This window comes from Neomonachus schauinslandi, chromosome 7, assembly GCF_002201575.2.
Source record: "Neomonachus schauinslandi chromosome 7, ASM220157v2, whole genome shotgun sequence".
Classification (NCBI taxonomy): Eukaryota; Metazoa; Chordata; class Mammalia; order Carnivora; family Phocidae; genus Neomonachus; species Neomonachus schauinslandi.
In genome coordinates, this window is record NC_058409.1 from 19,649,174 (window position 1) to 19,675,440 (window position 26,267).

General features: G+C 44.0%; 1 protein-coding gene across 1 annotated transcript in view; it reads left to right on the forward strand.

The window, feature by feature from the left end:
- The window catches only part of MEGF10 (multiple EGF like domains 10), a 118,797-nt gene that overhangs the window by 88,717 nt on the left and 3,813 nt on the right, over window positions 1-26,267 (forward strand). Inside the window, exons 13-21 of the mRNA XM_021701919.1 lie at window positions 9,496-9,642; window positions 11,064-11,198; window positions 11,929-12,057; window positions 13,573-13,701; window positions 16,129-16,257; window positions 18,420-18,548; window positions 20,828-21,064; window positions 22,441-22,568; window positions 23,149-23,272. Coding sequence (XP_021557594.1) covers window positions 9,496-9,642; window positions 11,064-11,198; window positions 11,929-12,057; window positions 13,573-13,701; window positions 16,129-16,257; window positions 18,420-18,548; window positions 20,828-21,064; window positions 22,441-22,568; window positions 23,149-23,272 — 1,287 coding nt within the window. The remainder of the gene's footprint in view (window positions 1-9,495; window positions 9,643-11,063; window positions 11,199-11,928; window positions 12,058-13,572; window positions 13,702-16,128; window positions 16,258-18,419; window positions 18,549-20,827; window positions 21,065-22,440; window positions 22,569-23,148; window positions 23,273-26,267) is intronic.

Sequence of the window (26,267 nt, forward strand, 5' to 3'; positions counted from 1 at the left end):
TGTAATATTTCTTTATGTATTTTATATCTATGTTCCTTATCAGATGTATGATTTGCAAATATTTTTTCCCGTTCTGTTTGTTACTTTTTCACTCTCTTCGTGATGTCTGTTTCTGCAAAAAAGTTTTTATTTTGACGGAGTTCAAAAAGTTTTTTTCTTTTGTTGCTTGTGTTTTTGGTGTCAAATCTATGAAACCATTGGCTAGTCCACAGTGACAAAGACTTTTACCTGTGTATTCTTCTAAGCATTTTATAGTTTTAGATTTTACACGTAGGTCTTCGATCCATTTTGAGTTTGGTTTTATATATGGTGTGAGGTAAGGGTCCAAATTCATTCTTTTGCATGCTGATCCATCTCCATCTGTTCCAGCATCATGTGTTGAAAAGATCATTCATCCCCCTCCCTTCCCATCACCTGTGTTGTCTTGATACCTTTGCCAAAAATCAACTGACCATAAGTGGGAGAGCATTTATGTCTGGACTCTCACTTCTGTTCCACTGATCTAAATCCTTATGCCAGTACCATACTGTTTTGATTACTCTAGCTTCTAGACTTCTAGCTTTGTAGAAAGTTTTGAAATGTGGGAAGTGTGAGTCCTTCAACTTTGGTCTTCTTCTTCAAGATCGTTTGGGCTATCCTGGGTCCCTTGAACTTCTATATGAATTTTAGGTCAGCATATCAATTCCTGTGAAGAAACAAGGTAGATTTAATAAGGAATGAGTCTATAGATCAATATGGGGAGTACTGCTAACTTGACAATACATGTCTTCATATCCTTGAACAGAAAATGTCATCAGTGACCTCTTTAGCGGTGTCTCTCGGTCCTTTGGAATTTGTTGAGAGCTGCTTTGGCTTCTGACAGGCGTAAACTGAGATGAACTGTCATGTGCTTGATTTCTAGTGTCTGAGAGCTACCTTGGGAAACAGACCAAGGCTGGGGTAATGGACTTTATTTTCTGTCAATAGGAGTTACCCACAGACACAAGGACTCTCTTGCCCTCTAGTTTCTCCTTGACTTGCAAAAGCTAAGGTAACTCTGACCTCACAGTGTGAAACTCCACCTCCCCATGTTTCCATGTGGCTCTCAGTTACTAAATGTTAAAATCACATCACGCTAAGAGTAAACTGGATTTTGTGACTTCCCTAGCGTGCTTGGACTCCTTAAATAAAATGACCAGTACCAAGTTCTTGTGACCACAATGAAGTGAAATAGCATTTTGAACCCCCTGGCAAATTCAGAACTTTTCTAACAGAGAAGCCCTATTGTTTGTTTTGGACCATGCCCCACCAAATCTCCTCTTGTTTTCTGAATACAGAGGAAATGTGAGGTGTTCCTGAACACACCAGTCACTGCTCAAGTATCTACCTGCCTTGGTGATTTAGAGCCAGACTGTGAAAGACATACTCGTATCTACACGAGAAAAGCAGGAGATATGATTTGGCCTGAAGCCAGCCAGAAAATGTGTTTGTTGCATTCCACAGTCTGGGTCATGGGGTAAGACAAATGATCCCATCTGGCCTGAGACCTATGGAGCTCCTGCGGGAATGCACACAGCATAATCTTGTAACACTCTGTCCATCTGTGACTGGTCTGTTTCTCCAAAGGGGAAAAACTCTGCTGCTTCATGCTGCTCTCTACTTATTACCCTACTGTCTCTTTGCTTCGTGGCCCCATTGTCTCATTTCTCTGGGTCTTCTGTGGAGGCTGTTGACCTTTGAGGATCTAAGACTGCCCTGAGACTTTTTTTTTTTTTTTAGAGAAATCATCCCCCACATTCACAGTACACACTAGGTATATGCAAACGTACATAGAGGAAAAGAAGGTTACGAAAGTTCCAAAAAGCACCCTACAATTGGACCAAGAATTGGTTCATTTTCCCAAGAGGAAAGAAGAGTAGACTCTGTGTTATTTATGTAGAGCACCATTTCTTTGTCCACATTGGATAGACTCATAATTTTTCATCAACAAACTTGTTTTTGAGGAAGTACCTTGTGAGAATCTTTCTCAACATAAAGAAAGCCTTGCTTTTCATTTGGATACCAGATGCAGGGCCAGATAAATAGCATGAGTATTGGGGAAGTAAAGGATTCTGTTTCCTCTCCTCCCTGTTGCTGAGAGTGCTCTAGGTGAAATGTTAAGTATCACTGGACGGGGTAATAGTGTGTGGGGTAACAGTGAAGTTTTAGTGTTGTCTAACACAGGGACCTGGGCTCTTCCCTTGACCAAATCAGTAAGAAGGCACAGAGTCACCAACAACACCAACAATCCTAGGTCACGGAGGACAGTGTTGGGGGTGGGGGGAGGGGAGGCTCATCAGGCCTCTGGGTTTAGAGCCAGAGGTAAAGGTGGGGAGAGCTTTATTCCTCTTTACAAAGAAAATGACACACCTAAATTGAGGAAACCATCTGCTAACCTGATATACCAAGGAAATCAGCTTGTGTTCTTACTGTGGGGCTCATTACCACTCCTCATGATTTCACCCTCTTTTCTAACATTGGACTGTCTTTTTCTCCTAAAGGAACTGAGACTCTATTGCTATCATTGACCGTTCCATTTTACCTGGTTCTAAAACAGGTTTTCAAAAGGTATTGCCATACAGATTACCCAAAGCAAAAGTTGCATCTGATATCCTACAAACTATTTCCAAAAGAAATGTTCCATTAAAAAAAAGACATGCACTTTTATTATATATAGTTATTTAAAACCTTACTATATGGATATTTTTAGCCTGTCGACTACTTTATCAAAAAGAGGCAGATTGCAGTTAAAAAAAATTGGAGGGGGGAATGAAACACCATCCAAAATATAGGCTGCGTCCTGGGCTCCTTCTCCCACACCTCTCCACCCGTACACGAGTCCACACGTGTGCACACACACACACACACGCACGCACACGCACACACATGCACTGCTATAAAATGAGACTGGCTTTTCAAAAGTCCCAGATGTCAATGAAATGGAATTAGTTGTGTGGGGGGGGCGGGGCGGGGTGTATTTCCAGAGTAGTAAAAGTAATATGCTTTATAAAGTATTTTCCCAAAACAGTAGAAACATGCTGACTTTCTTTCTTCCTTTCTGCCCTGACTTCAGCCAGCCAGAACACCTCTTCACTGAGTGTTAGAGCTAAGCAAGATCTCATTCCAGCTGTGTGGGAACAGATGCCGTCTCCAGCCTGGTTCCCAGCCCTGGCTAAGATCACTGTCACCTGGGAACTTTTGTAACTTGTGTATTCCCCGTCCCCACCCCCCACCTACCGAATGACAATCCGGAGGGTGAGTGAGGAGAGGAGTGGAGCCAGTGCCAGCCCATAAAGCACCTTTTGTGCAAATTTGAAGAAGGCTTGGAAATCCTTCAGGTTGCACTTCTTGGCAGGTTGAGGGCAAGCTGGATTTCTGCCCTCCCTTAGCCCTGCGGCCTGGGGCTCTTGTGCAGTATACAACCTGCACAACCTTACGTGGTGTCCTCATTTGTCTTTTCAAAAGTTGCACCGGTGGCCCATGCAGTTACCAGTCTGTAGGTTGGCCTCTGCTATGCCTTTTTACTCTGGTTATTGAAGATGTGGGGTGTCCTAGGGTGCATTTCCATGACAGAAGCCTTGTAACCAGTGCCAGAAGTCTTAGGGATGCACTCATACAAGGGGAAAAAAAACGTTAAATGTTAAACTAAGAGAAAAGAGATTAGGAAACCAAATCAACCTCTAGGAGTGGTGGGAAAGAGAGAAGAACTAGCAACCATGGATGAGGGTAAGCAGGGGCAAGAATAGGGAGAGCAATGGGGTGTTTCTCTGAGTCCAGCCAGGAGCGGGGGGGGGGGGGGGGGGGGGTGGTGTTAGAAGGAGGAAAGCCTGCAGGCAAGTTTCTGAGAAGAGCCCAGCTTTTGTGCTCTTCCCAGCAAGCACAGCTAGGCCTGCAGTGGTCCCAGCCCCTCTCCCAAGGGACAGCCCTCTCTGTGCATTTCCCCAACAGTCCCAAGTTGGACCAGGTAAGCAAGTGAACTGCTACTGTAGGTACTCATCTGTCCCAAAGTGATCTCTCATGTGGTTTAGTGATGCCTGAATTGTTATAGTAAGGGAGGACCTACCTTTCTTTGTGCAGTGACATAAAAGTACAAATTCAAGTGCAAATGAGCTTTAATTAACATGCGTGCACCCAATCAACCAGGGTATTGGAGGGTGAACAACATTCATGCAGGAGCCCATGTGGGTCTGTCTATGAGATTTTGTGGGGAGGGAGTTCTGCAAAAGCAGAATGCGGGGTCCGTGAGGTGGGGGCAGAGGAAGGGGCTTGTGTTCCGAAAAGAAAGCCTGCAGAAACAACCAGAGCTCCCCGAGTTCTCCATCTGCCTAGCAGTCTGTTCTGTTTGCTTTTATCCAGGCCCGGACTGAGGCAGGCCATGCTCTCTGGTGCTCTTGTCTTGCAGCTGCAAATGCAAACGTCGATGATTTGTATGACTTATCAAGATTTTTTTTTTTTTCAACTTGGTCATCTCTAGAAAGCAGATCCGCTTTTTAATCCATCTTTAAAATTCATAGCATCCAAACAGAAGGTTTTAGCAACCATTTGTTGAGTGTCTCCCAAGTTGGGTGCAGCCACAGTGCTGGGTGGTGCCTGGAACGTGGGTGAAGCGTTGCCAGCCCCTGGCCTGCAGAAGCTCATGTCCTCTCAGGGCGGACCCTGAATGGGCACAGGGGGATACGCCGGTGAATACCATCTCTACGCCAACAGTAAGCAGCTGCTTTGTTAGCAAGAGGATTAGAAAAGCAGAAAAAGTATTATGATTCTATACTGTGGTTCTTCTCTTCCATAATCATCAAGCCCAATTATTATTAACAAATCTCTCTCTTCGCTCTAATATATGTTTAATAGCTTGTTGCTCAGGAACCAGACACTGAATTGAAATCATGTCCTCCGTTCACTAATGCCCCCAAAGATTGCAGAAGGAATATTAACAATTAGCAAGACGAGGAGTTTGGGTTCTATCTCTGAGAGGGAGAAGTAATGACACCCCAGATGATTTATTTTACCGTATTCATGCAATCACAAATGCCTAGTGAATGCTGGTTTCACATTGAGGCTGCTGGCATAATGCATCAGGCATGAAATGCACGAACATTTCTTTAGAGCTGCTTAGCTGAAGTTTATCACGATCATTCAGCCATTGCCTAGCAACTTGGGAAGGCTATCAAAGAACTCTTTGTCCTCAGTCCTGGCAAAAACAGTCCCTCACAGATCGCCTTATCAGCGTTAGAACGTTTATCAGGAAAAAATGCTTCCATTGAACCAGAGATCCCCTCAAATTTAAAGATACCCCCTTCCCATTTTGTCCCCTCTTCCAACTGTGTTAGGGAGTTGCTTCCTGAAGTAATTCTTATTAGAACCTTTATCTGTTCTTTGGTAAACATTCCAAAAGAATTTCTTCAAGATGCCTCCATAATTCTTCTATTGCTTTATAATCTGGGCTAGCATTAAAAAACACAGACCTGAGCTCATGAAGGTATATCTTCTCCAAAATCTGTAAGGCAGACATTTCTACCCCCTTAGATGGGAAGGGTCACCATTTTAGGCACACAAAATAGAAATATGCTGGGTTCCCTGGTTTGCATGTGCTTCTCGTCACTTCTTTCAGGAAAGAGAGAATTATATGGTTGCTCCATCCAGTTGGAAAATGGTTCTGAATATCGTGTTGGAAAGAGAGACTGTGCTTATTGATGCATTCAACAAATCTTTAACACCCTCCATGTGCTAGGCACTGTAGTGAGCAAAACCCCCATCTCTCTTTCAGGGAGCTGACAGAATTCATTCATTACCCTGCGTGGAATGTGGGGGGGCGCGGGGAGCAGGTATAGATTTTTCATGTCCATTCTCTCTTGCATTACTCTGGAATATATCCTCTTTGCATTCCAACTGCCAACGACTTAGTTTAAGACTGTCATGTTTATCTTTTTTTTTTTTTTTTTTTACCTGCATAACCTACGACACCACCCACACAGGTCTCTCTTCCAGGCTCATCCTCCTCATACTGGCTTCTGCCCTCCTGCCAACCACAAATTTAATTATGTGCTTCTCCTACTTAATTGTCCATTTGGTCCCTGTCACCTCCAAGGGGGAAGCTCACACTCCACAGCATGGCGTTCTTGGCTTCCTTTACATACCACGACCTGGCTGCCCAAAGACCTGTCCTGTTCTTCCCAACCCCAGTTTTAGCTGTCCTCAACTTGCCTGTACTTCTTTGGACATCTGAGTCTCACACCCACCATTCCATTAGCTTGGAACCCTTGTCCACCTTCACAAGCTATTTCCTGTTCTGACTCTGATCCCCAGACAGAGTTAGGGGTGCTTATTCCTGGGCCGTTATCATTCTACAGTTAGAGGTCTTTCTTAGAGAACCTATCACCAGTAAGCCAGTAACCGCTGGACTTCTTGAATGTTGATTAAGTTGAATTCTTTTTTCTGTCTTTGATTAAAAAAGGAAACAGCAAAATGTCTTGTAGGACTCCAGCCGAGTTTGCAAAGATTGGGGTGAAATCAGTGGAAATAATTTAAGAATAACACGCACACTAAAAAAAAATGGTTAAAGCAAACTTACAATTCCCTATCCTGAAAAAAATTGTTCTGCAGGGTTAGCCTTACACAGAGGTCACATCAGTAACCATATACCTAGTGTAACCTAGAGAAGCGATTATCCAGTTACCCATTCTGTGACCCTCACTGCCTGGTATTTCACAATTAGAGATTTATTTCTTAGGCTCCTCACATGCTTATTTCCTTAAAATATAAGTATTCTCTGGAGAAGGTAACAACTCAATAATAATCAATTTATCTCATCTCTTCTTGACTCTAAGAGGAAGGGAAAGATAACAGCTCCCCCCACAGAGCTCTGAAGGGGAGGAGGGGACAGCAAGAGGAAAAAATGCAGCTTCATACTTTATGTTTGTCTACAAATAGATTAAGCATTAATATCTGAAAAATGATGACTCATTTTAACTGATGGTAGAGAAAAAGAAGAGGGATTGAATTTTTAGGGGAAGTTGGTAATAGAATTATTATAATTTACTCTTTAAGGAAAGACTTATTTGCAATCCTGAAATAAAAGATTTTTAAAAGTAAGCTTGGTTCAGCTGAAATATGCGTATACGATTGGAGACAGAAGATTTGATAGATGATCTCTAGAATTCCTTGTGATTCTCTGGAAATGAAATCATGGGTAAATCATGTGAAACAAGCATATCATTGTAATGGATCTCTTTGCTATATCATGGGCCCTGTTACTCTATGAAAATTACCTCGATAAAGTTGATTATGACAGATGGTTATGTTATCCAGCTGGACAAACCTATTAGGGAAGACGAGTCAGATATGAAATAAAGAATCACTTTATTCAGATTTGCCAATCTGCCCTGGAGTCATTTTTCTTAACATGCTGTGATTGAGAATGTGCTAAGTCATATATAAATGATGATAATCTATAATGTAAAAAAGCAGCAGATAATTTTGACCTAAAGTGTGCTCCATTCCAACTTCACTGCATTTATTTAATGCGAAGGAGAGATTTGGCAAGAAGCTAATAACCAAATCACCATGAATGGCTAAATTTCCCCTTCCTCAAGCTCCCACCCCACAAAAATGTGCCAAAAATGAGGACTAATTTTCAGGATGATTTTCAGATTAACTCAGCTTCCACGTCTCCAAAATCCTAACTGGGATTTGCACGAATGGCTCCAAACCCAAATGGCCAGGGTTGTCTGAGTATCTGTGAAGCGGGTGTCCCCATCTTAGCTGCCATTAAATAGGAGTCCTGGCTCGTGGTCAGAGCTCAGGACCTGAATTTGAACAGAGTGAAGCCTGTCACAAGTTACCCTTGTTGATACTTCCTTCAGACTCACAAAACAAAATTTAGGTTTGCAGCCTCCCTTTGAAGCGGTTTATTCCTCAGTATGTTGGATGCTCTGCCTTGTATAGGTACCAGCCAAAACACCAGCTACAACTCTATAGCTGGTGGATCACATTTGGTGAGCATAGCATTTGAATGCCATTCCACTTACCTTTTCAAAAGAGGGTTTAAAAAAAAAAAAAAAGATCATATGTTTGTGAACTCAAGAAAAAAAAAATCACAGTAGGCCATAATTCTGTATTTTATTCTGTAGGGAATCCTTAAACCCAGGTCAATTTATAACAGGTCTGATCTCCTCCTTCCGCCAATAGTGCAAGCTCAAATAATCGTCTATTGTTGGCTCAAGCTAGACACAATGAGGTCTGTGCGCTTTCATGCCTACTTAACAGCCTTTACCAAGTGGGAGACTTTCGGGAGGAGAAAACCGGGGAACAGTCAGAAGCAGAGTTACGGCTCAGCAGAAATGACACTGGACCAATGAGCCATGTTCACGTTATGCTTTGGGGCTGCTCCTGTTTTAAGGTTTGGGCCATAGAAGCAAAAACTGTAATACAAAACATGCCTTTCTCAGCTTCCTTGGTGCTGGGTGGTGACAGCGTTCTGGAATCCCTGAGTGTGTGCGTGCTTGTTCTTTCTGCGTTTTCCCTTGGTCTGAAGCCAGCCGTCGCCGGTTCAGTACCAATTACAACTCATTGCTTCTCAAAGCAGAGAGCATGTCTTTGAGTTGCGGAGAATTCTGACTTACAAGAAAGAGGTGCCTGTTGTATTTCAAAAGCAAACTTACCAAAGAGACTTCTGTTGACCTCAAAAAAAACCTGGTTTTATTTTTATTTTTGCGACTTTCTTTTTTCCCTTGTGTGTTCTTTAGGCATTTGTTCATTCACGACCAGCTCTAGAGTTTCTGTTCCCGGGGTGAGCATTAAAAACCTACATATAGTATCCTAATAATCAATAACTTAGACAACAGCTATAAATAACATCAGTTGTGATATTCTGCCTTTATCTGCCCAGTGTCAGATGAAATTTTTAAAGAGGAATTTACTGGCACCAAGGAGTGTATCTTCCCATGCTATACAATGTATCATCAAAATGTTTTAAGGTGGTGTCTGCTCCAGGGCGAAGGTTGTCTTTATGTAAAACAATTTAACCACTTTTTACTCCTCTTTATCTTTTTACGCTTTGTTCATTTCTCTGTAAAGATAAAGGATGGTGGGGGGGGGGAGAAGGAAATTGCTGAGGGCTCAATGATAAAATATTTTTTGATAAATTTTGCCTTTAATAGAAAGAGCCTTTGGGCTTCCCATTTGCTCCCTCCATCTAAAAAAAGGAAAATCAGTATAACAAAGGTGTTTTATTCCTGCTCTTTTATGACTCCATAGAAAACCATCCTGGGATTATTTTAATGTTATGGTGACACAATACATGATTACACCACATATGATGATGTACTGACGTCTATAAGTGAATTTTAAACCTTACGCCATCTCCGCTCACTGTTGCCTGGGATCACTCAGCTTGGGGACCATGACCGTGGTCCTCGTCTGGGACTTCGCATCCCAGAGGCGCTGCCTCTCACTCAGCCTTGCTCGTGTGCGTTGTTTCAGGCGTCCACTGTGACAGCGTGTGTGCTGAGGGGCGCTGGGGCCCCAACTGCTCTCTGCCCTGCTACTGTAAAAACGGGGCTTCGTGCTCCCCGGACGACGGCATCTGTGAGTGTGCGCCAGGGTTCCGAGGCACCACTTGTCAGAGAAGTAAGTATCACATGAGGGGGAGATGTCTGCCTTCCCTTCTCAGGCACCGTCCACCCCTCAGCGCATGGTGCTGTTCTGTTGCAGCCGAGGGCAGAGGCTACTAGGTCTCCCTGTCCCTTGCGGAGCTGTCCTGGATAGCACTGCCCCAAGAGCTTTATTCGTTCCAACCTGCAGGACGAGCCTAACAGATGGGGCTTTAGCCGTTCCTTCTCAGGAATGATTTCGATGCCTCCCTGGCATCATCATCAGGATATGTCTCTTGATCCTGCCTTAAATCTTACAAATGGTGTTCCAGAAATCCATTGACCTGTGAATATTTGATTCAGCAGTTTTGGCATTGGCCTTACCTCAATTACCAGAAGTCAACATCAGCCAAACCTTGCGGCAAATCATACATCCTGCTGGTAGTCTTCCAGCCGGTGCTGTGGGGCAAATAGCACTGTGGAGGTAAAAATGGGGGCTGGTGACAGGGGTCAATAGGACTTTGAAGTTAGGAAGGGATCCAGAAGATTTTACTAAATTTTTCAGTAAATGTAATCAAGAAAAGAGTACATGACTGCAAGGTATCTTATCCTAATTTTTAAATGACTTTTTTTTTTTTCATTAAAAGCCCTATGCATTCATCTTGTATTTAAATCTGAGGGACGGGGCGCCTGGGTGGCTCAGCTGGTTAAGCGACTGCCTTCGGCTCAGGTCATGATCCCAGGGTCCTGGGATCGAGCCCCACATCGGGCTCCCTGCTCTGCGGGGAGCCTGCTTCTCCCTCTCCCACTCCCCCTGCTTCTCCCTCTCCCACTCCCCCTGCTTGTGTTCCCTCTCTCGCTGTGTCTCTCTCTGTCAAATAAATAAATAAAATCTTTAAAAAAAATAAAAATAAATAAATCTGAGGAATGGCTTGAGAAGGACCTAATTATGTAGGCTTTGTTGCTTGCTCCCTTTTCAATCACCATGATTTATCTGGACCACGTTGAGGAGGAACAATCCTTTAAATGCAGACCGGAGATGTATTTATAGCCAGTAATGACTCTTAAAGAATAAAGGATCGATACATGGCTTGAGAGTTATTTATTTGGGGTTTTAGAATTGTATTTCCTTTCATTTGTTTCTTCAACAAAAATTCTTCAAGCCCCCGTTCTGTGTCATGCCTCAAGTTAACTAGGACCATAACTGAGAAAATTGAGAGGACTGAGACATTTGCCTGCCCTCGAGCAATCCCATCTAGTGGTTTCTTTTCATTATTAAAGGGTATCCTTCTTCCTTCCATGGTGGTGGTTTTATATTTGGAAAATTCTCAATATTGTTAAAAAAAATTATTATTATTATTATTTTTTTTTGCCCCAAACTGGAACTAGATGTTGATGTGGAATTTGAGAGGCACATATCCCAGGAACGATAACTGTTGATTTCCATTCTATTTTCAGTCTGCTCCCCTGGTTTCTATGGGCATCGCTGCAGCCAGACGTGCCCACAATGTGTGCATAGCAGTGGGCCCTGCCACCACATCACGGGCCTGTGTGACTGCCTACCTGGCTTCACAGGTGCCCTCTGCAATGAAGGTGAGGCATGCAAGTATTTTGGAGAGATGTGCGGTGATGGGCGAACTGCACGCAGTCTGTCCTTGGGCTTCCCCGGGGACATGTTTTCCGCTCTCAGCTCTCGGGGCCTGCTGGTGCACGGTGTCTTCAAGTTCTGCAAATATGACTAGGAGCTCCCGAAAAGCTAGCTTGCTGCTCCGGCAGAATCTCTTCATTCGGTATTAATTGGAAACAGCCTCCCATGAAAAATCCATAGAGGGAAGAAGGGTTTTGACTCCCTGAAGCGAGCGGCCATGAGGTCAGATTTCTAGAAATGTGATGATGTCTCCTGGTTTGGGATGCCTTCATGAGAATCTTCGGCTTCATGTATCTGCAAAAATGAGCCCACTCAAGATGAGGGATGCTGTTGGGGCGCCTGGGTGGCTCAGTCGGTTGAGCGACTGCCTTCAGCTCAGGTCATGATCCCGGAGTCTTGGGATCGAGTCCCGCATCGGGCTCCCAGCTCGGCGGGGAGCCTGCTTCTCCCTCTGACCCTCCCCCCTCTCATGCTGTTTCTCTCTCGCTCGTTCTCTAATAAATAAATAAATAAAATCTTTAAAAAAAAAAAAAGATGAGGGATGCTGTTGAGTGGAGACAGTCAGTGAACGGGCTGCTGGGAGGACGGCTTTCAAAGTCGTTTCCTGCCCCAGGACTAGAGTTCCATGAGCTGAGATGTAATTGTGCATTACTGACCGATATAACTTATTCACAGTGTGTCCCAGTGGCAGATTTGGGAAAAACTGCGCAGGAGTTTGTACCTGTACCAACAATGGAACCTGTAACCCCATTGACCGATCTTGTCAGTGTTACCCGGGTTGGATTGGCAGTGACTGCTCTCAACGTGAGTCTTGTTTGAGAACAACTGTGTACCTTTGTTTGTTTTCACATTCCTTAGGATGGAAGTATGAGTGTTTCTGTAATCAGGAAATAATATATGAATAATTATAATATACATTATTTTAATTTTAAGCGGCTTTTTTCCCCATTAAGAACTCTATGCAATGTTCCTATGTTAAATCCAAGTATGTCTTAGGAAGAACCTAGATAGGTAGCATTTTGCTTATTCACTTTTCAGGGCTTCTTTGTCTGTAAAATGAGGGTATTGTATAAGGAAAGTCCATTCTCAGTTTTATTTCAGACTTCAAGTGTCAACTATTAATTTTCCCTTGTTGGGCAAAAATGGTGCACACACTCATGGGAGAATTTTTTTTTCCATTTTTTTAAATTCCTTCAGATGTATTATCTTTATGGGGCCATATTCCCTACTGGGTAACTAAATAGAAATTCTAGGTGGTCCTCCTTTTTTTTCCCCTCTGGTTTTATTGAGAAGTAATTGACATACATCACTATATAAACTTAAGGCGTACAGCATGATGATTTGATGTGGATATATCATGAAATGATCACCACAGTAGGTTCAGCTAACATCTGTTGTCTTGTGTAGATGCAATGGTGGTCCTCATTTAAAGCAATTATATTCTTAAAGCATTGGTATAAATAAAAAGGTGTTTTGTGGGGGGTTTTTTGTTTGTTTGTTTTCTTTTGGTAAATCAGATCATTTTACGCCAAAATGTTACACAATTTCACAGACACTTTATCTGAAGTTACTGCTCTTCACTGGGCAGTGACCCCCAACGATTCTGTTTTCTTATTTTCTGCATCATCCAATTAAGAGTTTTTATGAGTAAACCGATTCTTACATATAATTGAAACCTTAAAATTTAAACAAGTCTCTAGTGACAACTCTGGGGTAGAGCATGACTTTATGTGACCCTGGGTCCCCTAGTTTCTCTTGAGTCCCATCATTAGCCCATCTGATCTCTGCTTAAATGTCCTCTCTTCAGAGAAACCTTCCCTGAAGGATTAGCTCTGGTCATTCTTCCCCCATTACCCTGTTTTATTTTTTCTCATAGTACTTGTTGCCACTGTGTTCTCTGTTGACTGGCTGGCTGGTTGGTTGGCTGGTTTGCCTGCCTCCCTCCCCTACTAAAATATAAGGTTTCAGAGGGTGGTCTGGACCTTGTCTTGTCCTGCTATCCCTTCTGTGTCTAGAATGGTGCTGGGCACAAAGGAGCTCAATGTGCAGTTGTTAAGGAACTAGATCGATACGCTTGAGATGATTGTTGCTCTGAGCACCTTACTCTGCAGTCTGTCAATGAATACAATGTAATGATGGTTGCTCTTGCAGTCAGCCTTGCCATCTGGGGATCAGATTCAGAGCCCCATGCTTTCTTAGTCCTGAGGCACACTGCTAACCTCTTGCATGCTAGGAGATGCGGCAGGAGGACGGAGCTCTCTCTGCTGGGTGCTCACCTCCGGGCTCTAACAGAACTCTCCATGCGTGCTGTGATTTCAGCTTGTCCACCTGCGCACTGGGGCCCGAACTGCATCCACACATGCAACTGCCACAACGGAGCTTTCTGCAGCGCCTACGACGGGGAATGTAAATGCACTCCCGGCTGGACGGGGCTCTACTGCACTCAGAGTAAGCGACCAGCCTTCTGAGGCTCACCAAGGGGAGCCACCACCGAGGAGGTTGCAGCCTCGCCCTTTGCATGCCCGAGCGGAGCTCAGCCAGGACTCCTGGCACTGGAGCCTTCCCTCTCCCTGATGACCGCTAGACGTTTAAATGTCTCTGTGTGGTTACGAGCTGTCACGTCCCAAGTTTTCTGTCTGTATGTCCTATCAGGACACTGAGGTGGAGCAGTGCTAGATGCGATGCTGTGCGGCTTCTCTCCTAACTCTTTTTTAACCAGACCCTGTTTATATGCACCCAGCTCCCTATCATTTATATATACATGTTTATGTGTGTGCATATATATGTATATGTATATACACAAACATACACTGTTTTTAGTATGTGATTCCTTTTATATGAAGATCAAAAACAAATCGATCTGTTAAGATTATTGATTGGGAAGGAGCATGGAGAGTGATGAAAATGTTCTATATATTTTTTCAAATTGGGGTGGTGGTTACGTGGATGTACACCTGTCATTTATTCTAATAACACAAAGGTTGGGGTAAGAGACAGTGACTAGAAGGCAGTGAGGATGACAAGCCTTACTCCCTAACATAATGCGTACTCTTGGAGAAGAGTGCATTCTGTGGTTCTCAAACTTGAGTGAGCTTCGGGATCACCAGGTGGCTCGATACACACAGACTGCTGGCCCCACCCCCAGAGTGATTCACTGGGGCTGGGGTGGGACCTGAGATTTCACATTTCTGACAACTTTCCACAGCTGATGCCAGGCTGGGATCATGCCCTAAGAACCACTAATTCTTTTTTCCATTTTATTTCCCATAATGTCCTAATCGTTTCTTCTTCTGTGAGGTTTTTACCATCATAGCATATAATGTGCAAAGTACTCCACAGCTCAGCACTGTTGGGGGGGTGGGAAAGACTCTTCTCTGTCCTCTTGTCTTCAAATGAATAAGGGAGACAAGACAGGAAAGCACAAATTATGGTTATTATTAATGAAAATTTATAATTTATTCTTTAAAAAAAATTTTAATAATAACATAATTGTAAGTCACAGAAATGAGCTGAGAAGGAAAGATGGGTCAGGAATTAGACAATTCTTGTTGAATACTAATTAGAGAACATAATTAGAGAAGAGGTTGTACAAGAATTTTGGAACTTTCTGGAAGGGGGTGTGGACCTTGAACCATGATTCGAAAGGGAGAGTTGGCTAAGAGAGAGCTTGTGTCGAGCATATTCTGCCAAGATTGTACACGCAGAAAGGTTTTCGAGCTCATTAGAGAAAAGTGCTTATAAGTTATTATTTATCATCCCAAAATTCGGGTCTACCTCAATCAGAGGACCTTTTTAAGTGGACGTAGCAGAAGACGGTGGGAAGAGCATGGGGTCTGGAGCCAGACCTGCCTGCATTTTTATCATGGCCAGGCTGCCACTTGCTGGCTCTGTGACTGAGGGGGCCCTCGGGGCTTAGTTCCCGTCTACAGGTAGGACTACCGTACAGATTCAGTAAGAGGACGCATGGAAAGCACCTGGCATAGAGTGGGTGCTGGATAAAAACATGGCGATGGTAATGTCCACGTATGCTGACCTCTGTGCTGTGCCTCTATTTCTTGAGAGTTGAACTTTCATTAAAAGGTCTCCAAGAAAAAGGGAAAGTAAAAATCCCATGTGATACTTAGAGATGGCCCTACACGCAGGCCGTACTGAAGCTTGCATTATGCCAAGGAGCCCTGAACACCCTTGCTGGGCAACTGCTGGTCCATGACAGCTCACAGGCCTCGTGCACGTCCTCAGCCCAAAGGCCCCAGAGGTCTGGGTTTTGGAAATCATGCAGCGATGTAAGGTTTATTGCTTTTTTACAAAGCACCTGTGAAGTGCAGGGGTTTTTTTGTTTTTTCTTTTGTAAGTTTAGCATCCTACTACACACCTTTGGTGAAGGAGCCAATATTATCTAAGTTAGCGACAGATGCAGGGGACGGAGCTATAGCGGACTTAAAGACACTCTGTACTATAGTAAAAGCGTACGCGTAATTTTAATATAAAGCGCTCATTTCGGTCCATGGTACTTGAGTCCTGGAGTCTAGTAGTTGAGTCAAAGAATACAAGGAAACGCCCCGATACTTCCGTGGGGTCGAAGGCATGCCTTGCTAGAAGATACTCGTCTTGTCTCTGGGAGCACCAGCAAGGGTTAAACTGTCAGGTGTAGAACTGTTCTGCTTCCCGCTCATGAATTATGACCTCCTTGCAGGAGCCCCATCCTGGGACTTCAAAGAAGCCTTTGTGACAAGCTGAGATCTGCGTTATTGTCTTTATTCACTCTCCAGTGGCTCAGCGTCCTTCAGGTTTAAACACAAACAGTTGGAAGCAAGAGCTTTTCTCTTGCTTCCTCAGCAGCCTCCTGACTTTGATGTCCTTCCCTCTCCAACACAGGATGTCCTCTGGGGTTTTATGGAAAGGACTGTGCGTTGATATGTCAGTGTCAAAATGGAGCTGACTGTGACCACATCTCGGGACAGTGCACCTGCCGCACAGGCTTCATGGGGAAGCACTGCGAACAGAGTGAGTATGTGAGCGTGACACGTCTCGGTGGTATTTTCCCCTAGAACCCGTTTTCCTACATGCCTGAAAAATATGAAGGCAGGACCTGCAACTTTTAAGTTGTTTGAGCTGATGGCCAGTCACTTCCCGGCACAGCTGACCCGTTCCCCTCCCAGAGACCTGGCCACCTGGGGGTCCTTGCTGACTGTCTTTTCCCTCAAACTTCTTCTGCGTAAGTAATCAGCACTCTGGGTGGAGGGGGTGTGGCTCCAAGGATGAAGACAGAATTCAAGTTTTCCATCTGTTCACCCTGGCTCTCTTTGACTCTCCTGCTTATTTTTGGAACGGGGCTGCTCAGAGCTTTACGAGCCAGTCAGGTTTTCTTCGTGGCAGAGACAGAGCCTGGAGTGCACCCTGGACAAAAGTGCATTGTCTGGGGCCAGGCTGAGTGCACGGGGGTGGGGGCATGTGGGCTCCCAGCCCCACTGTGGGTGGAGAACCCAGTCCATGCAAACATTGCCCCCCTTCTGACAACTTTCTCTAGATAGTACTTTTATACCATCTCCCCTAGCAACTTCACATCTTAATCTTTACAACTTTCAAGACAATATATTGCCTAAAAATTTTTTGTTGTAAGAATTGCACTCCTGAAGAATATGCTCTGTTGCAGTTACTCATCCTTGTCTTGCCATTTTTGCCCCTACAGCTATGCATCTGTAGGGTTATAAGAAAAGTAGTGTTAGACTGAGTATTTCAAAGTAGTCTATTGTTCCTTTCCTCTGTGACTTTCATTCAATATTCGGAATGAATAGATAGGGTCTTAGAGCTGTATGGGGCTCAGCCTCTTATCATAGATGGCAGGAAAGGGGCAGGACCTTTCTTGCTTATCAGAGGGGGTGCTCCTGGGAAGGATGCAGCAAAGATTATATGGCTGTAGGAGCAATGTAGCCTGGAAAGGTGAATCAGCATAACAGGACTTTGGCAGTAAACGATCACCCTCTCTCCACCCCAGCAGCACCTCACAGCACCCCTAGACAGCTAGGTTGTCTTGGTCTTGTGTGCTGAACTCTTGAAATATTTTTGCATATTTTCCTATCTAGCACACAACAGGACTGACCTCCAGGAATCAGCCTGGACAGAAATGACCCAATTTGAGTTTTGCACTGGTATTCATTTCATCCTGAAACCCATACTGAGTCATACAGTTGCCTGCACACCCCTTGTGTATGGGAATATTTTGCATCTGTGTGTATAAATGTCTAAACATACGTTCACATACGTATATGCATAGAAACCAGAACAAACTCTAAACTGACTTTCCCTTGGAAGCCCAGCCCAGTTATGGTCTTATTAAATAAAAGCTGCTTAAGTCCTTCCGTGATTACTTTGAACATCAAATCAAAATGTTCCTATTTTTGGAGACCCCTCCTGATGCTCATTTGTAAACAGAAACACTGGGTTTGACAGAGAACTCCAATAACAATAGCACATTGCCCCCTGCTGCCCACTTTGCAGAAAACATCAGTATTTGGGGATGATGTTCAGATTTGACATGCCTATGCTCTTCTTTGAAACCCACACCCAGCTCTTATTAAGAGTGCCTCATAAAAATCTCTCCATTTGAGTCTCTCAGGCTTCAACCTGCTCATCCCAATTTTGAGCCATTTTATGGTAAATGAAGTTCTCACCTAGAACATTACCAAAACTTGCCCCTCCCTTGTCCCCTGCTCCCAACTAATCCAAGTCAGAATGTGCCGGTAGAAGGATCACTGAGCCTTCAGTACAATGCTCATGTTCTCAAGGATGCGGCTCTGGTTTATAGTCTTCAGCCTTCTGTCCCACCGTTTTGTCCAGTGGGGTCATCTCAGATTGCCCTTGCCGATGATCTTCATCTGTCTCACTGGGTTCTACGGACTCCCTACTTACCCCTCGGAAGTGGGTGCATAAAAGCTGAAGGAGTCAGGAGCTGTGGCCAGGAGCTCAGTCTCTGGTCCTGTGCATGGGAGCCCCCCCCCCAAGTCGGGGAATTCTGGCCAGCTCTAGGACTCCCTGAGTGCTTCCGCCTGCACAAGGATGCCCTGGAAGGCCTGCCCTCTAGATACACGGGGTCAAACAGTAAGAGACGGCCTTGCCCAGCTGCCCCAGGCTGGTGAGCTTACATTGGACTTTCATCTCCTTCTCAGAGTGCCCTGCAGGAACGTATGGCTACGGCTGTCGCCAGATATGTGACTGTCTGAACAACTCCACCTGTGACCACATCACCGGCACCTGTTACTGCAGCCCAGGCTGGAAGGGGGCACGATGCGATCAAGGTAAGGACGTGAGTGCCTTGCACTGCGTAACCACCACGTACCAGCCAATGTCAAGTATTTGCTCCTACAGTATCTGATGTAACACCCCTCAGGACACTGCAAGGCACAGCTGGTTATTTAGTTGCCAGAAGGATGCCTTCTCATTGCTGCCCTGGGTGAGGAAATGAAAGCTCAGAGAGGCTGAGTGATTTGCCCAAGGTTGCACAGCTAATATGGAGTACATAGCTGTATGAAGGTCAGGGTTTAGATGCCAGGTTTTTCTGATTCCAAAGCTCATGAGCTTTCCGCTGTGCCTACGCATGTTTTCACCTTTATGGAGGTATAACTAACCTATAAAAAGCAACACGTGTAGGCTAGTATACTACAGATAGATAGATAGATAGATGATAGATAGATAGATAGACACACACACATATACATATATATATACGACACGTATAACGTAAGGTGTACAACCTGATAAAATCTGACATATACACCCGTGAAACCCCAACCACAATAAAGACAATGAATGCAGCCATCACCCCCAAATGGTACCTCATACTCTTCCCTGCCACCACTGCCCCCTAGGCCCCAGGCAACCACCGATCTAGTTTCTGTCACTCCGGATGAGTTTGTATTGCTTAGGATTTCATATAAATAGAATCACACTGTGCTCTTTTGTCTGGGTTTGTTTGCTCAGCATAATCATTTTGAGACTGAACCGTATTGTTGTATATATCAACGCTTCAGTTCTTTTTATTGCTGGGTAGTATTCCATTGCATGGGTATATCGTAATTTGTTTACTTACTCACCTCTAGATGGACATTTGGATTGTTTCCAGTTTGGGGCTATTATAGATAAAGCTCATATGAACAATAGTGTATCAAGTCTTTGTATGGAGATATCTATAGTGCCGTTTGTCTTGGGTAAATTTATAGGTGTAGAATGATTGGCTCGTGTGATTAGGTATGTGCTTAACTTTTTAAAAAACTTGTGCCCGTGGTTTTTAACTAGGGCGCGTATCACAATAACCTGAGAATAGTTGTCTTATACATAATCCTACGTGGGCAATTCTGATTCTGGGGTGGATGGGGCCTTTGAGAAAGTTCTTCTGATGGTTCCGAAGCCTGGCTCCCAGAGAGCTCCTGATGTGTGGGGCTTTCCTCAGGAGGCAACACTCTAGGGGCTTTAGAAAATTCATATAATGTTGTAGGTGCCATCACCTTAAAGTATGCACTAAAGTGCGCATTCCTAGTTCGTTTCCTTTCATTAAGTAACTTCTACATGCTCGTGATTTGTATTTGTCCTGACAATGGGATGCGTTATATTCCACAATCACATCGTTATGACACATGCCTTGTGACCACACGGCGCTGGCCTCCGTGCTCTGTGTTTTGGGGCAGGCTGTCTGATAAGGAAGTCTAAACCTCAGAATCATAAAGTCACAGGGACGTTTGAGCTGGAAGCACCTGGTTGGAGGCCAGTTTCCTCCCTTATAGATAGATGGTGAAATTCCGGCCTAAGTGCTTAAAGGAAAATTCAGGATCTCTGGATCAATTTTTTAGACACCCAGTTTCTTGACTCACAGTTCATATCTTTCCTGTCCTCATTGGATGGAATGCGAGAAAGAATTATGTAAAGCTACAGTTTAAATTTTAATGAGTAAGCTTTTTGGGTGATCTTGTCAGGTGTTACTAGGACAGACCTTTCTGTCATAGAAAATAACTGCATAGAACAATATCTCCTGGGGTAAAAAGCCCACTAAAATTAGGATAAGGCAGCCTTATCTCATCTTGGACCAGATTTACAATGGAGTTATCCTTGCTTGGAAGGACAATTACTCTTAGAAATGCTAAAGATAGACATAAAATTAAGTTAGGCAGTTGAGGCATTTAGAAGTTAGCCCTTCATAAGCTTACTACTGCTCCAATAAATAAAGCATGGTAAAAACTAGATAAATTATTACCCCCAATGAATTCCTGGTTTGGTCTGAGTGTTTATTTAGTGTTTTCATGCGAGAAGCTCCCAAACCCTACCATGAAGTCTTTGGGTTCAGGAAATCCAATCCCATTTTTGAGGCTTGGAGCAGCCTTTTTCTGGGCACAGACAAGCCAACAACACCCGCAAATGAAGAATGTTTGTTTTTCCTTCCTGCAGTTTCTAAAAGTTTCCAAATTAACCTTTCATGAACTGAAAATATCCCAGAAGGAGCCCAGTGGGAGAATTTCGTAAATAGAGTTCAGACGTTTATCCAGCACCCTGTCGTCCTTACTCAGATCTCTTCTCCCTTTGCTAGCCAGTGTCATCATAGTTGGAAATCTGAACAGCTTAAGCAGGACCAGTACAGCTCTCCCGGCTGATTCCTACCAGATCGGTGCGATCGTGGGCATCATCATTCTTGTGCTTGTGGTTCTCTTCCTGCTGGCCTTGTTCATTATTTATAGACAAAAGCAGAAGGGAAAGGAATCGAGCATGCCAGCAGTAACCTACACCCCTGCTCTGAGGGTCATGAATGCAGACTATGCCATTTCAGGTAAGACTGCTCCCTGGAGCCATCTTATTCCTAGAGAAGGAAGGTTTCATCCTGGTTCTTTGAAACTGGGGCTTGTGGCTGGGCTGTCCGTTGCTGCTGTCTGTTAGCCTTGAAGAAAACTTTGTGTTTGGAAAAGATACATTGGTATGGACGTGCTTTATAGCTTAGCAGTAGGAAAATCGTCACTGTTGTCTTCCATGAGGGTTTTTAAATTGGATTCATTATGAGGTTGCTTTAGACTTGGGGAATTTCAGCCTGCGGGAAGATTTGCTGGGCACCTAAACTTTTGTCATATGTCGGGACTGGGAGCGGAGAGGAGGAGGCACCCATAAGTTTGGTAAGGTCGTGGTGCAGATCAGGGATGAGAACCAGGTCTTCTGTCTCTGGCCTTGGGCTCTTAACAGAGTGCCTTCTACCCTAACCTGCCCCTGGGCCCATACAAATCATTAAGCACAAAGTTATATAAGAAACAGTTTTGTTGTATTAGCAAGAACCAAAGCTGTTCTTTAAGAAAACTCTTTAAAATCTTTCTGTCACATGTCCCCAGAAATGTAAATTTTTAAGCGACATGCTCCTTCATCAGAGGAAGTAACCACTTAAGGGCGCTTGGGTGGCTCAGTCGGTTTAAGCGTCCGACTCCTGATTTTGGCTCAGGTTGTGATCTCAGGGTTTTGAGATCGAGCCCTGCATCAGGTTCTACATTGAGCATGGAGTCTGCTTAAGATTCTCTCTCTGCGCCTCCCCCCTCCCCGACTCTCACACATGCTCACTCCCTCTAAAAGAAGAAGAAGAAAAAGAGGAAGAAGGAGGAGGAGGTAGAGAGGAAGGGGAAGGAGAAGAAGAAGAGGAGGAAGGAGAAGAAGAGAAGGAGAAGAAAGAGAAGGAGAAGAAGAAACTACTTAAACTAAGGAATTTGTACACTTAAAGTATTTATTATTTTGGGCAATTACTGCAGGATTTCAGATGGGTTACATGTTTATAAATACACCGATTCTAGGGGAATACTTAAAGCAGCTGATTTGCTTAATAGTCTGTTTCTAGCACAGAATATTATGGTGAGAGCTTAAGTGTCTAAAAAAAAAAAAAAAGAGGCAGGTTATAGCAGAAGTAGCTTCAAAGTGATGGCTTCCCAGGTGTATGAGCCCCAGAGCAAAGAGGAGTTGTCTGAGGATACTTGCAGTTTTCTAGGAGGCAGGTAGGAAGGCAGGCACCTGCTGCTTCTAGAAGCTTTGCTGAGTATGCTGGGCAGGAGGGGATTCTGCCCAGCCTGTGATATGGAAGTGGTACAGACATTCATTCTGGGTATTTGGCTTCCCTTTCATCCACACAGACTTAGGGGATCCTGTCACCTTAACCGTTTCCTTCTCTTCCTACAGAAACCCTTCCCCACAGCAACGGGGGAAGTGCGAACAGCCATTACTTCACCAACCCCAGTTACCACACGCTTACCCAGTGCGCCACATCCCCTCATGTCAACAACAGGGACAGGATGACCATCGCCAAGGTAAGAGGAAGTGACTCCCAGGCCCTGAAGGTGGGCAGGGGAGAGCAGACAGGAAGGAGCATGGAGGGAGAGCTGCTGTTGGCCAGATGCGGCTCTCGGCACTTTATATCTCTTATCTTGTTGACTGTGTATTAGAATCTCAAGTTTACTGGTGAAAAACCCAAGCAATGGGGAGTTTCATTCACTTCAAAACAGAGCTCCCTAGTTCGTGAGGGAGGTGGTTGCGGCCTGAGTCACGGTCTCCTTGTCTCCAATTTGCCAGTGTAGCTCGCTGGAAAAATGAGAGCTCAAACCAAGAGTTTAACTTTTTTTAATTCAAAGTTCCACGTACGTTGACTCAAGTAAAGTCGAATGGGCACAGAGTGACTAAACGAAATGAAGAATTTGAGGAAGTAGGGGAATAGTTGGGGCCAAGGGACATGTATTCCTGCTGCCCTTTAAGGCCCATCCGATAGTCACCTCTGCCCCCTGCATGGCCTCGTTGAAGAACCGGCCCTTGATCCATGCTACGGACGAGCTTTCCCACATCTGTAACACTGTGTTCTCTTTTTACATCCTTGACGGTTTATATTCTTAACAGTCGAAGAACAATCAGCTGTTTGTGAATCTGAAAAATGTGAATCCTGGGAAGAGAGGACAAGTGGCGGACTGCACGGGAACGCTGCCGGCAGACTGGAAACATGGTGGCTACCTCAATGAGCTTGGCAAGTTCTTCTCTCAACATCCGTCTTCAACAAGCTCCCTTATATTTTAGTCCCCTCAGATAGTCATAGATTCATGATGTGCCAAAGCGACCTATTGGAAATATACGTGAAAAAAACAGAATGATAGAATTAAACCTAATGCCTATATGGGGCTTATTACTGTCTTACTTGCTTTATTCATCCAACAAACATTTATTAAGGTCCTAGTGTGTGCCAGGAATTGATAAAAAGAGACGAGAATCTCTGCCTGCTTGTAGCTCCCATTCTAACTCTACGTATATTAATTTACATGATACTCACAAGTACTCTGATAAGTAGGTACTGTAATTATCATCATGTCCATGTAACAGTTGAGAAACTGAGTCACAGAGAGGGTAAGTCTCTTGAGAAAAGTCTCAAAGCCTATTAAATGGTAGAGCCGGGATCTGAATCCTGTCAGGGTGGCTACCAGGATGTGCGTTCCCCTTTGCTCTCTTTTAATTCGGGGACCCATACTTGAGGGCCCCTTCCCTGAAGATATTAACAGGAAGATAGTAAGTCAGGGCTTCTCGAACGTTTTGGAATCAGGACCCCTTCACACTCTTGAAAGTTATCAGGAACCCTGAAGAGCTTCTTTCAATATGTGTTATGTCTATTGATACCATGTTACAAATTAATACTGAGACCATTTGAAATAGTTATTTATTGCTTTGTTTATAATAACAGTAATCTAATCTCATGATAACGTAAAACACATTTTTATGAAAAAAAATACCTTTTCTAAAACAAAAACAAATTAGTGAGAGGAGTGGCACTGTTTTACATTTGTTGGATCTCTTTAACATCTGGCTTCAGAGAAGATGGATTCTCATATCTGCTTCTCCATTCAGTCGTTGGGGATCCCACACTTGGTGCAGCTCTTAGACAACCACCATGCACTTGAGAGAGCATAAGAGTGAAAGAGACAAGTAATGTCATTGTATTATTATGAGAATAGTTTTGATCTCGTGGCCCTCCTGAAAAGGCGGTAGGGCCTCCTGGACCAGCCTTCAAGAGCTGCTGTGGTTCCCCACTGAGTGAACTGTGCCATCGCCAAGCAGTTGCCCCTGATTTCAGGGAGGCACTTGATGATGCCGTAACTGACATGTGCAAGCCCTTTCATTTGCATTTATTTGATGGTAGGGTGGCTGGGAAACCCAGTCAAATTTGAATTTCAGATAAGCAGCAAATATTTTTAGCATAAATATATCCCAAAAGTTGCATGGGGCATACTTACCCTAAAAATTATTTGTTGTTTCTCTGAAATTCAAATTGAAATGTCCTTCCTTTGTTTTTATTTGGTGAATCTGACAACCCTACTGGGTAGGCCCTTCCATGAATCTTGGTTTTTTAAAGGAATAAACTGGGAAGCACAGAGAGGTTGCCCAGGATTTCATGGAAGAAAGAGGGTAAAATCAGGTCTCAAAGTTCGTATTCCAGCTACTCCTCCCCTGCTCTTTCTGGGAACACCATATATGCCAAATCACCTGAGCCAGATGTAGGAACTAATCCTTATGGGCTCTGGAATCCCCTATTACTATAGAAATGCAAAGGTTAAAGTAGGAAAATGAATACAAATTCTTAACTTCTATCTGCATTCTATATCCACATTATCAAATAGCTGGGCATTTCTGAACACAAATTATTTAGATACCAGATTCACGGTATACCTATAGGTCAAATCATTTAACATCAGAGATTTTTTTTTTTTTTTAAGTCTACATTACATTAGTAATGTAGCTCCAAAAGATACATGAATTGATATTAGTAAAGTACTACCTGGCACTAATGAGAGCAAAGTTCTCTTATTCCACCTTCACCTGCTACACTTGGTCCAGACTCTAGAACACAGTCACGGCAGTGGTCACATATAAACTTCTCTGCTTTTTGTCTCAGTAAGACCCAACAGACTGATTGTTGAGAATGTAAAATCTTCATTGGAAATTCTGGGTCTCCTTCACGTGTTTCCGTCCAAGAGCAATTCTGCATGTAATGTCCCTTTACAGTTGTTGCCCAGAAAGTCTTCCTTTACAAAGGACACACTATGGATCTCTAAGTCCTTGGAATATCCCAGCCAGTAAGAGTGTTTCTGTCTACCACACTATGGATAAGGCACACTATGGATGCTGAAGTGTGTAGGTGTTTGACATGATGGCAAAGTTGTTGGGATGCTGTCTGAAAGAGCTCCGAACCTGACACAAAAGCCCTAAGGTTGATTCCTGGTTCTGTTCTATGACGCCGGGCTCATCGACCCCACGAAGCGGATCAGTTCATTTGTGACACAGAGACAGTGATCATGTTGTGACTCATTGTATGAATTAGATTAAGCCAAGCATTTGGAAGCATCTATCCAGGGATTGGAACATATGGGAGTTTATATGAGGAAAACCGCCTGCTCCCTCATTCAAACAGCCCCCAGAGAAAACCTGGCAGGGGTACTGGTATGACAGTGCCACTCTGGTTCCCTAATTTACTCTCCACCTCAGGCTGCTCCTTTCCTTAGCCTCTTGGGGAATGCTAGCCGTTGCACAGCTAAGACCAAGACAGACAACTAACAAGGTTTTGCTACAGTTTGGAGACAGCTGAGTGAATCTGGCAGAGTAGCAAAGACAGAGTTCCCTGATAGGGAGCTCTCAGAGGCCACAGGTCCTACCCATCTTCATGTGGTCCCTTTACAAAGTCTGGGAATCCCTAAGACCACCCTCAGGATCCATAATTCCACAGAAAGACTCACAGAACTCACTGCAAGCTGTCAGACTCATGGTTAGAGTTTATCACGGCCAAAGGATACAGAAGAAAATCAGCCAAGGGAAGAGACACAGTGGGCAGAGTCAAGGGAAGTTCCAAGCCAGAAACTTCCAGTTGTCCTTTCCCAGTGGAATCATGGAAAGTGCTAACTTTTCCTGGTTACAGTATATGACAAGACGCATGAAGTATTACCAGCCAAGGAAGCTGGCTTCAGCTTTGGTGTCTAGAG